At 35.2% G+C, this 15,095-nt stretch overlaps 1 protein-coding gene across 1 annotated transcript in view; it reads right to left on the bottom strand.

The window, feature by feature from the left end:
- LOC106089449 (uncharacterized) overlaps nucleotides 1-15,095 on the bottom strand; it is a 198,283-nt gene that overhangs the window by 19,030 nt on the left and 164,158 nt on the right. The window contains exons 3-4 of the mRNA XM_013255300.2: nucleotides 7,117-7,576; nucleotides 6,740-6,969 (exon numbers count right to left, since the gene is read on the bottom strand). Coding sequence (XP_013110754.2) covers nucleotides 6,740-6,969; nucleotides 7,117-7,576 — 690 coding nt within the window. The remainder of the gene's footprint in view (nucleotides 1-6,739; nucleotides 6,970-7,116; nucleotides 7,577-15,095) is intronic.

Here is a 15,095-nt window from a genome sequence, read left to right as displayed (position 1 = left end):
TTCGGCGACAGCGAACAATAAATGCGCTTTTTATGGTCCCAAAACCTTAAATCGAGAGATCGGTCTATATGGCAACTATATACAAATCTGAACCGATCGGGGCCAAATTGAAAAAGGATATCGACTGGCCTAACACAACTCACTGCCCCAAATTTCAGCAAAATCGGATAATAAATGTGGCTTTTATTGGCCTAAGACCCTAAATCGGCCGATCTTCGAACTTAACCTGCTTATGGACACAAAAGGATCCTGTGCAAAGTTTCAGCTCAATATCTCTACTTTTAAAGTTTGTAGGGTGATTTGAACAGGCAAACGGATAGACGGACGGACATGGCTAGATCGTCTTAGATTTTTACAACGATCAAAAATATATGTACTTTATACGATCGGAAATGGATATTTCGATGTGTTGCAAATGGAATGACATAATGAATATAGCCCTATTCTTCGGTGGTGGGTATAAAAATGGAGTAATATCACTATAACTTATACGCCATGGTGTTCTTAACAGAAATGTGGTTATATCGAAGATTATAAATTTCTGTGTTTTTTTAGGATACTAAAATTTAATATAAAAAATGTTCCAATTAAATTTTATAAGAAAACCGAAGAGAATATTTTTTCTTATCAATTTGTGGTCGATTGAAATGGCTGAAACCCTATTTATGTTATATGTCCAGGGGGGCGTATGATTTACAGCAACTGCTTTGTTTATAATTGTTGTTAATTATACGCACCAATGTCCTTCGGTCATTGAAAGTGTAACGTTGTTAATTGTAATAAAATTGATAGAGAATAAAGAGCAAAATAAAAGAAAATAAAGAATTCACCTCAAATATTGCTGAACTACGATTATGCACTTTATTGAGGTCCCCTAAGTGTGGCCTCCATGTAAACCAAATTTTTTATTTTTACTGTATGCATACTTTAGCCTATTACTATACATTTTTGTTCTTCTTAGACTATAATTTTCCAATTCCTGGCTTTCCTTTAATTCTCATTCACCCTGCTTCTCTGTTCCTATCTCCCCAAACGTCCTGCAAAAAAACATAGAAAAAAAATACTTCTCGCATTACACTTTGAGCTTCCTCCCATGGATAAAAGTTTTAGGGGTAGGCGGTTTTGTCATTTCATTTGAATGACATTCAATATGACTAAATTCCAATGAGGCGCACATCATCAATTCAGTTATTGCCACATTTCGTTCGTTTCTTTCTAACGCATTCCCTGCTGCTGCTGTTACACCTCCTGCTTCCGTTGCCATTGTCACGATATTTACGCGCTCTTTGGTTGTGTCTACGTTATTTGGTTTTTATGCAGGGGGATTTTTATTGGGTTTCATATTTCCCTATGCGTTACTTACCCAGAAAGATGCTTTGCCATTGTCGAGTACATTTGTGTCAATTTTATGTTAATAAAATAAATAAAATTGACACAATTTATTTTTGCCAACATGAAATGAAATGAGCAGCAAGGACAAAAAGCAAAACAATTCAAAATTGTATCGAAAAGACGAATAAGTAGAAGAGCAACAAAAAAAAAAAGGCGTAGTATACCCAGGCATAGTAAAATTTATGTATGTATATATGTGTGTAAGTTCGTTTAGTGAAGGACCTGGCTTCAATACTAAACCCGTATAACAACGTAGAGATCAAAACTGTTGCTGCTGACACAGGAAATTGAATGGAAATGACAGTCTGACATTTGTTGAAATGACAATGAGCATGGAGATTTTTGGTAAATGATATTTTATACGCACATTACTAGTGTATCTTGACAAGTGTGTGTGTGTATATGTGAAAATATTATATTTTGTGCTAATAATAACCACAAATTGGATTTTTTTTGGATAAATGACAGAAAATGGGCAGCACAGCAAATAAGCAGATGTCTTTTTTGCTTCATTCTCTGTTTGTGTAGTTTTTTTTTGTGGTAACAACCCATATTTAATAAAGAAAAACAAAACTGTGATTAATATTGAATATAGAAAAACCTATAAATCGTTAAATGGCTGGTTTATCGAAGGTCATTCGTTATATTAATTGAATGATTTTAATTTAAATCAATCATACGCTAGTGGCCTTAATGTCAAGTACAAAAGTGAGGGTGTTTTTCATAGGCGCATATGGTTTATGTTAATTGATAAACATATAAAAATAAATCATACGCTATGGTGTCCTTAACAAAAAAGGGGTTATATTGAACTTTTTAAAATTCTGTTGTTTTTTCTAAGATATTAAAATTAAATTTTAAATACGTTCCATTAAAATATCATAAAAGAACTAAAGAGAAAACTTTCTCTTATCAATTTGTGTTCGTTTGAAGTTTTGGCTTAATCGGAAGTTTTTGGGGTTGAAGTTATAAAAAGCCATTTACTTTATATGTCTTGGGGGGCGTATGATTTACAGCAACTGCTTTGTTTGTAATTGCTGTTAATTATACGCACTATGCTCCTTTTTTCATTGAAAATATAATGATGTTATTTGTAATTTGACTAAAACTAGAATAAAATAAAATGGAAAGTAAAATAGTATAGACAAATGAACTAAAAAAAAAATTAAAAAAAAACAAAATTAAATAAAAAAATAAAAAAAAAATGTCGAGAGGCCGTACGCAACTCCGTTATAGCCCAATCGGAAGTTTATATATTTCAAGTAATAGAAAATCCTTTTATGTTATATGTCTAGAGGGGCGAATGATTTACAGCAACTGCTTTGTTTATAATTTTTGTTAATTATACGCACTAAACTCCTGTGTTCATTGAAAGTATAATGTTGCTATTTGTAATTTTAATAAAAGTATAACAAAATAAAAAGCAAAGTAAAATAATATAAAAAGAATAAAAAAGTAAAATAAAAAAAAAAATAAAATAAAAAAAAAAAAAAATAAAAAAAAATAAAATATAATAAAATTAACAAAAAATAAAATTAAATAAAAAAAATAAAATAAAAAATAAATTAAATAAAAAAATAAATAATTAAAAAAAAATATATTGACTTAAATTAAAAAAAAAATTTAAGAGGCCTTACTCAACTCAGTTTTGGCTCAATCGGAAGTTTATGTGGTTGTAGTTATAAAAAATCATTTTCGTTAGATGTCTATAGGGGCGTATGATTCACAGCAATAGATTTGTTTATAATTGTTGTTAAGTATACGCACTAAACTCCTTTATTCATTGAAAGTACAATGCTGCTACTTGTTATTTGACTAAAAGTAGAATAAAATAAAAAGCAAAATAAAAAGTAAAATAAAAAAAATAAATAATTTCAAAAATTAAATTAAAGTAAAATTAAAAATAAATAAATAATTAAAAAAAAATTGAAGTAAAATAAAAAAAATGTTGAGAGGACTTACACAACTCAGCTTTGGCTCAACCGGAAGTGTATATGACTGAAGTTATAAAAAGTCATTTACGATAGATGTCTATATGGGCGTATGATTTACAGCAATAGCTTTGTTTATAATTGTTGCTAATTATACGCACTAAACTCCTGTGTTCATTGAAAGTATTATGTTGCTAATTGTAATTTTAATAAAAATATAACAAAATAAAAAGCAAAGTAAAATAATATAAAAAGAATAAAAAAGTAAAATAAAAAAAAAAATAAAATAAAAAAAAAATAAAATAAAAAATAAAATTAAAAAAAAGAAATTAAATAAAAAATAAATAATTTAAAAAATTAAATTAAAGTAAAATAAAAAAAATGTTGAGAGGCCTGACTCAACTCAGTTTTGGCTCAACCGGAAGTGTATATGACTGAAGTTATAAAAAGTCATTTACGTTAGATGTCTATATGGGCGTATGATTTACAGCAATAGATTTGTTTATAATTGTTGTTAAGTATACGCACTAAACTCCTTTATAATGTTGCCATTTGTTATTTGACTAAAAGTAGAATTAAATAAAAAGCAAAATAAAAAACTAAAATAAAAAAAAAATAAATAATTTCAAATATTAAATTAAAGTAAAATTAAAAATAAATAAATAATTTAAAAAAAAAATTAAATTGAAGTAAAATAAAAAAAAATGTTGAGAGGACTTACGCAACTCAGCTTTGGCTCAACCGGAAGTGTATATGACTGAAGTTATAAAAAGTCATTTATGTTAGATGCCTATATGGGCGTATGATTAACAGCAATAGATTTGTTTATAACTGTTGTTAAGTATACGCACTTAAATCCTTTATTCATTGAAAGTACAATGTTGCTACTTGTTATTTGACTAAAAGAAGAATAAAATAAAAAGCAAAATAAAAAAAATTAAAATAAAAAAGTAAGAGCGCGCTAAGTTCGGCCGGGCCGAATCTTATATAGCCTTCACCATGGATCGCATTTGTTGAGTTCTATACGCTTTATCTCTTCTGAGGCAAACAAAGAATATTGAATAAGTACTATTATGCTATTGGAGCTATATCAAGTTATAGTCCGATTCGGACCATTAATGAATGCTGAACATTGTAGAAGTCACTGTGTCTTATTTTAGTTCATTCGGATAAGAATTGCGCCCTGTAGGGGCTCAAGAAGCAAAATCGGGAGATCGGTTTATATGGGAGCTGTATCAAGCTATTGATCGATTCAGACCATATTAGACACGTATGTTGAAGGTCATGAGAGAAGCTGATGTACAAAATTTCTTCCAAATCGGATGAGAATTGCGCCCTCTAGAGGCTCAAGAAGTCAAGATCCCAGATCGGTTTATATGGCAACTATATCAGGTTATGTACCGATTTGCGTCATACTTAGCACAGTTATTGGAAGTCATAACAAAATACCAAATGCAAAATTACAGCCAAATCGGATAAGAATTGCGCCCTCTAGAGGCTCATGAAGTCAAGATCCCAGATCGGTTTATATGGCAGCTATATCAGGTTATGTACCGAGTTGCGCCATACTTAGTACAGTTTTCGGAAGTCATAACAAAACACCTCATGCAAAATTTCAATCATATCGGACGAGAATATCGACCTCTAGAGGCCCAAGAAGTCAAGACCCAAGATCGGTTTATATGGCAGCTATATCAAAACATGGACCGATTTGAACCATACTTAGCGCAGTTGTTGGTAGTAATACCAAAACACCTCGTGCAAAATTTCAGTCAAATCGGATGAGAATTGCGCCCTCTAGAGGCTCAAGAAGTCAAGATCCCAGATCGGTTTACATAACAGCTATATCAAAAAATGGACCGATTTGGATCATACTTAACACAGTTGTTGGAAGTGATACCAAAACACCTCGTGCAAAATTATAGTCAGATCGGATGAGAATTGCGCCCTCTAGAGGCTCAAGATGTCAAGACCCAAGATCGGTTTATATGGCAGCTATATCAGGTTATGAACCAATTTGAACCATACATAGCGCAGTTGTTGGTAGTGATACCAAAACACCTCGTGCAAAATTTCAGTCAAATCGGTGGAGAATTGCGCCCTCTAGAGGCCCAAGAAGTCAAGACCCAAGATCGGTTTATATGGCAGCTATATCAAAACATGGACCGATTAGAACCATACTTAGCGCAGTTGTTGGTAGCTATACCAAAACACCTCATGCAAAATTTCAGTCAAATCGGTGGAGAATTGCGCCTTCAAAAGGCTGAAGAATTCAAGACCCAAGATCGGTTTATATGGCAGCTATATCAAACATTGGCCCATTTACAATCCCAACTGACCTACACCAATAAAAAGTATTTGTGCAAAAATTCAAGCGGCCAGCTTTACTCCTTCGAATGTTAGCGTGCCTTTTGAATGGACAGACAAACCGACAGGCAGACAGACGGACGGACGGAAATATCTCAATCGAAATAGTAGATACTTAATAGATATATAAAGCTGATCCCCATTGCGTATAAGTAATAAACGTTATTCTGTGAACTAAAACACTCATACGCTCTAGGGGATAAAATAATTCAAAATTTCTCTACCGTTGTGGAGGGTCTCAAGAACAATTGGTCTAGACGACGTTTTTTTATTTGTTGTATGTTGCAAATTCTTATGCAGAAGCGAAATCTCCTTTATACTATGGAAGCTCATACTCTTCAAAAGAACATATTTTGCTGTTGGCTCTTTTTTGTCCTGTTGATTATATAAAAAAAATCCTATGGTGGTGTGCATAAAAAGGCTATCTTATTTAACTGTTGGGTTGCCCAAAAAGTAATTGCGGATTTTTCATATAGTCGGCGTTGACAAATTTTTTCATAGCTTGTGACTCTGTAATTGCATTCTTTCTTCTGTCAGTTATCAGCTGTTACTTTTAGCTTGCTTTAGAAAAAAAGTGTAAAAAAAGTATATTTGATTAAAGTTCATTCTAAGTTTTATTAAAAAAGGCATTTACTTTCTTTTAAAAAATCCGCAATTACTTTTTGGGCAACCCTAGTTTCCAAGAATTATTCCACTGTCTTTAGGCTTTTTTTTAGCACCAACACATTAATCAAAGGTTTGTTGCTGCTGCTATGATATTTCTCAATTTTACTGTCACCCTTACCAGCCAAGTCATCATCTTATGGGCAATTTTGCTTAGCTTATTTACACATTTCCAATTTCATTTGCCACATAATTGAGTTTTCTTGCAAACAAGCTACACTTGTGGCCATCGCATCACGCCACACCACACCACCTAAGGACCGCACTAAATCAATCAACCAATGTCTGCTGCACACCATTCCAAATCCATTTTATGCTTGTTTCAAATTCAATTTTCTTGGACATTTTTTTTTTTGTTTTTGCCGACATTCCGTCCGGACACTTACCAATTGTGGTCAATACCGTTAACGAATAGAGGAAGGCCTTGGCAAAATTCCATTCGTGATGGTGATGATGATGGTGCGGCGACAAGCCATGCTGATGGAATAGTAGAACGGCTTCCGTAGCCGGTGTTTGGCCATTAACATCGGTGTCGTGCGATAATTGCACCATGGCATCTTCATTCAGTCTCTTAATTAATTGGTCTTGAAATTTAGCAATTTCCAGAGCTGCCAATCTGCAACAGGGAGAAAACGTAGAAGAAGAGGAGATAAAAGTACAAATGTTAATGGTCATGATGTGAAATAGAAGCAAATAGCAAAGGAAATTGAAACACAAGTTGACCTAAGTGAAGAAACCTTAGCCTAAGCCCAACTCTACTCACTTTGTCCAATTCTCCTTGTATAAAATATTCAAGGAAACTGTTATGTCCCATATATTTTCTATAGTCCTTTGGCGTACATCGTAAGTGTCCGGTGATAAGGCGTACTGAGGTGTGAAGTCATCACCATAATTGAAATCATTGTTATTCAATGATATCATGCCCTCCATCATTTGAGGCATGGACGAGGATGCTGATGATGCTGAGGATGATGATGATGATGTATAACCCGCACCAATTGCATTCATTGTTCCATTGTCTACATGCTGCTGCTGTTGTTGTTGTGTATGATACAGGTTGTTGTTGTTGCTGTTGCTATTGGTTGCTCCGCCACTATTCCCCGTTGTTGTGCTTGTCGCCTGCTTGAGGTGTGGCGAAATATTCCTTTTGGTCGAGGCCAATGTTCGTTGTTGTTGCAGCAGTGTAGCATCCTCACTTTCAATTGTTAAAAATATAAAAGAACCTACAAGAGAGGGTGCGAGAGAAAGGGGAGAACACAAAAGCCATAAGTATGCGCTGTATAGAAGGGAGTGTAATATAAAATATGATGGAATTAACGTTGATGATTTGTCTCCCTGCTGTGCACACCCAAACACACACACACCCACACCCACACACAGACACATTACACCAGAAGCTGATATGATTGATATTAACGATGTTATAGAAAGTATGTGTCATTCATATTCTCACGGCGCTAAGGGTTTAGATAACAAATGGCAAGGATTACGTTTTAGAAGAAATTATAGAATGAGAAAAGTTTATAGATTTTCTTGCCATAACATAAGTGGGGGGGGGGGGGGGAGCGTATGATTGATTTTATTTGGGGAGATGGGAATTAATATCAATCATACTCTTTGGTTGTTGGATTGGATGCAAGCAAGTTTATTTGGAGGAAGTTTTGTATTTATTATACAACACATTTATTATATTCTTACTGTGGTAACACCAAAAAATATAGTTGTTGTATAAAGCCCTTGAGATTGTATGTCTGTTTGTTTATGGCTATTTATATCAACTACCAAGGAAAGGAGGTATATAAATATCGTCATTCCGTGTGTAGCAACTCAAAACATCGATCTATGACTATAAGGTTAGGTTAGGTTTAAGTGGCAGTTTGCCATCAGACTCAGGAACAGAAGAAGGAAGATGCCTTCTAGCTCCTACCGTTGAACTTTCCACATCGCTTTAAAAAGCCTAATGACTTCCGAATGTTTACATTCGCTAAATCAGACAGGTTCTCAAAGAAATTAGAACCTAATATGGAACTCCTTCTGACTGTCTGGTGTTCTTTAGTCTCTTTTTCTTCGATGTCCTCACAGCTTCTGCAAAAGTCGTTGCTGGCAAACTTCAGTCTGTCAGCATGTTTTCCGATTAGACTGACCTGTCATGACGAACAGAATGACTGAGACGTCTGTTCTAGCTAGTGACAGCAAAGCGATAGACTTCTTCAGGTCTAGAGTAGGCCACATAGTTTTGGAATGCTCACAGCCCCATCTTAGTGACCATCTATCATTCGTTGTCCTTCGGGCCTGGTCCTGACAACTTATTTAACTTACATGTCGCTAGAGGCAAACTTCCAGATTCCAGTTACCCTGGAATGTGTAGGGTAGTTTCTAGTCTCTCAAGCTCGTCCGCTTTACAATTCCATGGGACATCTTTGTAGCCCTGCACCCAGAACAGGTGAATTTTGATCTGTTCAGCCATCTCGTTGAGAGATGTGCGGCAGTCGAGGGCAGCTTTTGTATTCATAAATATGTATACAGGGATTTAATGGCTGCCTGGCTGTCTGAGATAAGATATTTATGTCAATCGTCGTAATGACATTATATCTTAGCGATTCTACCATTTCCTTAATTGCAAGGATCTCCGCTTGATACACACTGCAGTGGTCGGGAACCTTTTCGATATGACCAGTTGTAGATCTTTAGAGCACACCCCAAAGCCTAGAAGTCTATGTAACTTCTATTAACAGGGATATCGTAGTTCCAATCGGTTCTATGAGGAATAGTGGTACAGTACTTTTTATCAAAAAGCGGCTCAGGTAGGGTGTAATCCACACTTCCAGGAACATCGGATATTGTATCAAGGATAACACAATGTCAATAGCCGCCATATGACCAAAGATAAAGCTCCCTTAGCCTCATGGCAGCAGTTTTTATTAGCCGCAATGTCCAGAGGCATTAGATGTAGCATTAAATTAAAGACCTCAATGCGGCTGTGATGCACACGCAAGCCAACCTTTGTATCCGGTTGAGTATTGAAGAGTAGGTGGACTTTCGAAGCGCTGTCCACCAGACCACAACACCATATAGTATTATAGGTCTGACAACTGCGGTATATACCTTTTGAAGCGCTGTCCACCAGACCACCACACCATATAGCATTATAGGTCTGACAACTTTCAGTATATATCCAATGCATGACGCGCGATCTAAACCCCCAACTTTTGCCAATGGCTCTCTTGCAGGTGTATAAGGCAAGAGTTGCCTTTCTTGTCCTTTCCAAAATGTTAGATTTGAAGTCCAATTTCCTGTCCAGCAAAACAACCAGGTGTTTTGCGCTTCCTGTAAATGGAACATTCTCTCCACCCAAGGAGACAGGTGCCACTGTAGGCAACTTGTACCTCCTGCTGAAAGGAATTACTTCTGTTTTGCATGGATTTTTAAAATATGTTTCTAGCAACCCTTCATGCATAGAGGATGATAGACTAATAGGACGAAAATCTTTCGCCTTCGTGTGGTAGGGTTTTCCTGCTTTCGGAATGAAAATGATTTTTGTGGCCCTCCATTCAACAGGTATATGTGACATGCTGATACAAGCAGAGTATATCTTCCTAAGGCAGGGAACCAGTCTATCAGACACAGGTTCTAATTCGACCGGTGATACATCATCAGGTCCTGGTGACTTAAAGGAGTCGAAACTTTATATCGCCCAAAGGATTTTCGGCTCAGACACAATTTCTCTAATAGCCTCCGACGAATGCATACAAATGACAACCTCTTCTGGCGCCACGTTGTCCGTTGGAAAATTTCCCACGGCAATGTGTATCAACGAATAGTTCTAGTGTTTCCTCACTAGACATTGTCCATACATTCTCACTAGACATTGTCCATACCCACCGTAAAAAGACTCGAATACAGATACTTCTTTAGCCTAGAGGCCTCAGGCTGCAGAATTCTACCCAGGATCTGTTCTGAGCCGTTCTCACCTCGCCCTTATATTTTTTTTGCTCGGCCTTATAGATGTCCCAATCGTGAGGTGCTCTTGTGGCTTTTGTATGCCCCTTGGCTTGGCACTAGGACATGCTGACACAAGCGAGTCAATCAGGGCCTTTGTGATACGCTTGACCACTATGTCTATATCCTCCGTGGTTTCCACTTCCTTTTCTGGTCTATAGGGATAGACGTGCAGAATTTGTGCCGAAAGTTATCCTAATCCCCCTATCTTCTGTTTAGCCGAGGGACCACTACTTCAGTATTTTCTCCAAGGCTGGGAACGATGATCAGAGAAGCTGTGGTCTTCCAACACTTCACAGTCGCATATTCTTCCACTTTTATATTCCGATACAAAGGTAATATCCAGTACCTCGTGCCTGTTCCTGGTAATAAACATCGGTTTATCCCCTTTATTAATTTTTTTTTATATATTTTTTTTTAATAAAATTTTTTTTTGAAAAATTTAATTATTTTTTCTAAAAATTTTAAATTTTTTTTAATTTAATTTTTTTTTTTTTTAATTTAATATTTTTTTTTCAAAAATTAATTTTTTTTTCAAAAAATAAAATTTTTTTGAGATATTAAAATTTTTTTTGTTTTTTTTATATATGATAGAATTTGTTTGCTGACTTACTTTTGTTTAAAAATTTTAAAATTTTTTTTTTTAATTTTGTTTAATATATTTGGTTGTTTTTTTAAATTTTTTGGATTTGTAAAAAATTTTAAATATTTTTTCAAAAATTTAAAATTTTGTTTTTAAAATTAAAATTTTTTTTTAAATTAAAATTTTTTTTTTTCAAAAATTAATTTTTTTTTTCAAAAATTAAAATTTTTTTGAGATATTAAAATTTTTTTTTCACATTTTTTTCTTGTTTTTTTTTTATATATGAAAGAATTTCTTTGCTGAATTACTTTTGTTTCAAAATTTTTATTTTTTTTTTTTAATTTTATTTAATATATTTGGTTGTTTTTTTTAAATTTTTTGGATTTGTAAAATTTTTATAAAAATTTTTCCATTTTTTTTAAATTTCTTTTCATTTGTTTTATATTTTTTTAATCCTTTCAAAGTTTCTTAATATTTATACATTTTTAAATTCATTATGTGCATATAATACTTATATGAAATTTCATAAAAATCGTACAAGAGAATCGAGGATCAGGTGTTAATGGCTTAAGTAAAAGTCATTGGAACTATGTTGCGTATAAGTTATATTAATTAATTATTATAAACCCCAAGTTACCTTATACCCAGCTCAATTCAATTTCAGTTTATTTGTGATTTGTTACTTCCTTCTGGGCCTCGTTTATATTATCCAGTCATTTACCCTTTCTTAAAAACAAACTCTTTTTTTGCCTTGATTGAGTGTTTGCTTCTCATCAAAATAAAAATCCTATGTTGTTGTATTTTTTCAACTTACTATCCTGTCATTACTGCTTTGTTTATTTGTTTGCCTTTTTTCAATTTTGGGCTTGAGCCCCTCCCTAAAAGAGAAGTGCAAAAGCAATGGTTTTGAAAGGCTGCTAGCAAGAAAGTGGTGAAAGCTGTGCTGGTGATGGTGTTTAGCCTATTATAAGAGCTGATATTTGTTTTGTTTTTTCTCCATAAGTATTTCTGCCCTGCTTGTGTTGTTCTTCTTTTTGCTCTTTAGCAGCTATTGTTGCTGGCGTTGAATGTATTTAATATGATTTCAAATCTAATGAAAATAATTTGTGGTTGAGGCTTAATAGCAAAGGGTGGTAGGGGGAGGAGAAGAGGAAAGAGGATTTGGTTGTGCCATTTTATTGTATTTTGCTCCCGATGATGTTTTGGTTAGCACAGCTGTCTGCCTGTGCCAAGCCAAAGCCAAAGCCTTAAGACTTGCCGTTTGGTGTTTGTAGGAGTAACTTTTAGAGGAACTGCCATTGTGTGGTCTTCAAGCCAATTAAAATGAGAAATCCTTTGTGATTACTGACATTGAAGCGGTGGCAATGGTGATGATGGTGGTGTTGCCGCTGCTAATGTTGTTTTGCTTTGGCTTTTGTTATTCGTAGCTGACAATAAACGGTTTGGATGTTTTCTGTTGTTTCGCTTGCCTTTTATGGCTACAACTAATTAAAAAATCCTTTTTCTTTCACACACAGCAAGCCGCCTGCCCAGCAAAAGGCGTTGAAAAAATCAAATAACCGCACTTCAGCTCTCCGCTTTACTTTCTCTCTCTCTCTCTTTCCCTATCTGGCTGTTTTGCCTTAAGAGACCTAAGGAAAGGCCCCAAACAATATGCCTATTTCCCATTTCTAATACATGGTAACAATTAAGTTTCTATAAAGGATTTATAGCCTTCCCTTTTAGAGGCATTGTGGCCAGAGAGGGGCCTTAGTTTGTAGGGTGTGTGCGGGCATGTTGGCATTTAATACCATATGGTGGCTCATCACTTGGATTGAGGGATGTCTTGGGCCTTTCATTCACATTCATTGAATACAAGAATAAAATTGTGGTTTTAAATTTCATTAGCAAACAATTTAGTTCAAGGATTTATTTTAGGGCCTTAAAAATAAAAAGGATATTTGGCATTTAGTTATTGTGTTGGCATAGGGAGCAACCTCAAAACTTTCCAAGTGGGAGAGATTAAAATACACAACATACGATATATGCCTTAACCATCCAAAGCCAAAGCCGACGAGGCAAATGAAAAGCATTAGCAGCATAGAAAAAAGCCTTGTATGTTTGATTAAAATCAAGGAATAACTGCTGCTAATAGGTTCAAAGGATGCTTGGGCAAACCCCCAATATGCCTAGGGATTAATTTTGAAATAGATACTTAAAGTGCTCACTTGAACTCATGTCATTTTTGGTTAAGGCTCTGTTACTACTTCTCTTGCCATACATGGATTTTAATTCCACTTAATGCTTTTGTAAAACTTCCGTTTCCTGTTAACCCACTAACATTTGTGGGGATTTTTTTCTGGGTAGCCTCTTCAACCCCAGCCTTGTCTTTACAACTTTCCCTTTGGGTTACCGTTTTTTTTTGTCTAACCCCCACCTACTTTAACAAGATTGTGCCAAATTATGTGTTTTTTTTTGTACTCCCCCTGAGGTTTTTCCAGCAATGACATAAATTCAAACATATTTATGTTTTATTTGTGCTGGTTTATATATAAACGTTTGGCCATAAAGTTTTCTCTCCTTTTTTTTTGAGTGCTCATCTGGATCACTGTATTAGTAACTGTAACAATGTGTGTGCCTTTTCCCGCCATAATGACAAAGATGCCCTTAAACACAATGACATTCATTAACCTCGTTTTTCAACGTTGTATTATGTTTTTTTGTATTTATGTGTGTGTGTGGGTATGTGGTATGTTTTTTTTTGTGGTTTTACTGTGCATCTTCTTTTTATTCGTTGGCACTTTGGTTGATTAGACTAAAAGCTTGTGGTATTTATGGTCATATTTCGAATGATTTGCTTGGCATTTTTTGTTGTCTTTTTTTATATTCTCAACAGCAGCACAAAAAACGAGCCAACAGCAAAATGTATAAGAGCTTCCAAAACATAAAGGAGATGTTGCCTCTGCATAAGAATTTGCAACATAAAATAAATAAGAAAACGTCATCCGGGCCAATTGTTCTGTAGAAGCTGCACAACTGTGCCGAATCTTTGATTTATCCCCTGGGTGGTATGAGTGTTTTAGTTCGCAGAATAATAATTATTACTTATACGCAATGGGGGATATGATTTACATACGCATTAGGTATATATATTCGATCGAGATATGTCCTAGTCCGCCTATCTTTCGTATACATTGTCTATCTGTCTACCTGTCCGCCTTTCTCTATGTCTGGCCGTTTTTCTACCTGTCCGTCTTCTAACTGTCTGGTTTTCTGTCTGTATCTCCGTCTGCAAGTCTGATTGTTCATCCTTCTATCTGTCTGTCTATCCGTCTCTTTATTTGTCTGTCCATTTTTTTGGTGGAGGTGTGGAATCTTCGTCCGTCTGTCTGTCAATCAATCCGTCGGTCCGTCTCTCTATCTGTCTGCCAGTTTGTTTGTCCGTTTTCTTTTTGGCATCGGTGGAGGTGTGAAATCTTCGTTCGTCTGTTTGCTTGTCCGTCCTTCTATCTGTTTGGTTGTCTTTCTATCTGTCTGTCCGTCTTTCTATCTGTCTGCCCAAAAAAGATGGACAGACAGACAGTCCATCTTTTTTATGCATCGCAAGATGTGTGGAATTTTCGTCCGTCTGCCTGTCTGTCAATCTCTCTGTCCGTCCGTCTTTCTGTCTGTTTGGTTGTATGTCTATCCGTCGGTCTGTCTCTCTATCTGTCTGCCCGTCTCTCTATCTGTCTATCCGTCTCTCTATCTGTCTATCCGTCACTCTATCTGTCTGCCCATCTGTCCGTCTGCTCTACTATATAACTTGTTGTCCCTCTATCTGTCTGTCTATTCACGTCCTTCAATCTGTCTGTTTGTCATTTCTTTCTGTCTGTCTGTCATTCTATCTGTCTTTGTGTCCGTCTTCTTGTCTTTCTGTCCACCTGTCTTTCCTTCGTCTCCTACAATAACGGAATCATTCGTACGTTTGAAATGTCGTTTATTGGGAATGACAAGACAAAGAAGACTGATCAAGGGGAAGGGTAAACTCGAATTCTTAAAACCCAGTGGACGTATGAGTGTTATAAATACAGAAAATATTTATTATGACTTATACGCACCGGGGGTCATAGCACCGTACCATAGAGCACACGACTTCAAGTTGTGAAACAATTAAGCAGATGGAAGCACTAACTAAACGT

This window comes from Stomoxys calcitrans, chromosome 4, assembly GCF_963082655.1.
Source record: "Stomoxys calcitrans chromosome 4, idStoCalc2.1, whole genome shotgun sequence".
In the NCBI taxonomy this organism is placed as follows: domain Eukaryota; kingdom Metazoa; phylum Arthropoda; class Insecta; order Diptera; family Muscidae; genus Stomoxys; species Stomoxys calcitrans.
Note: the sequence above shows the minus strand (reverse complement) of the source record. Positions and strands in the feature narration are given on the sequence as shown.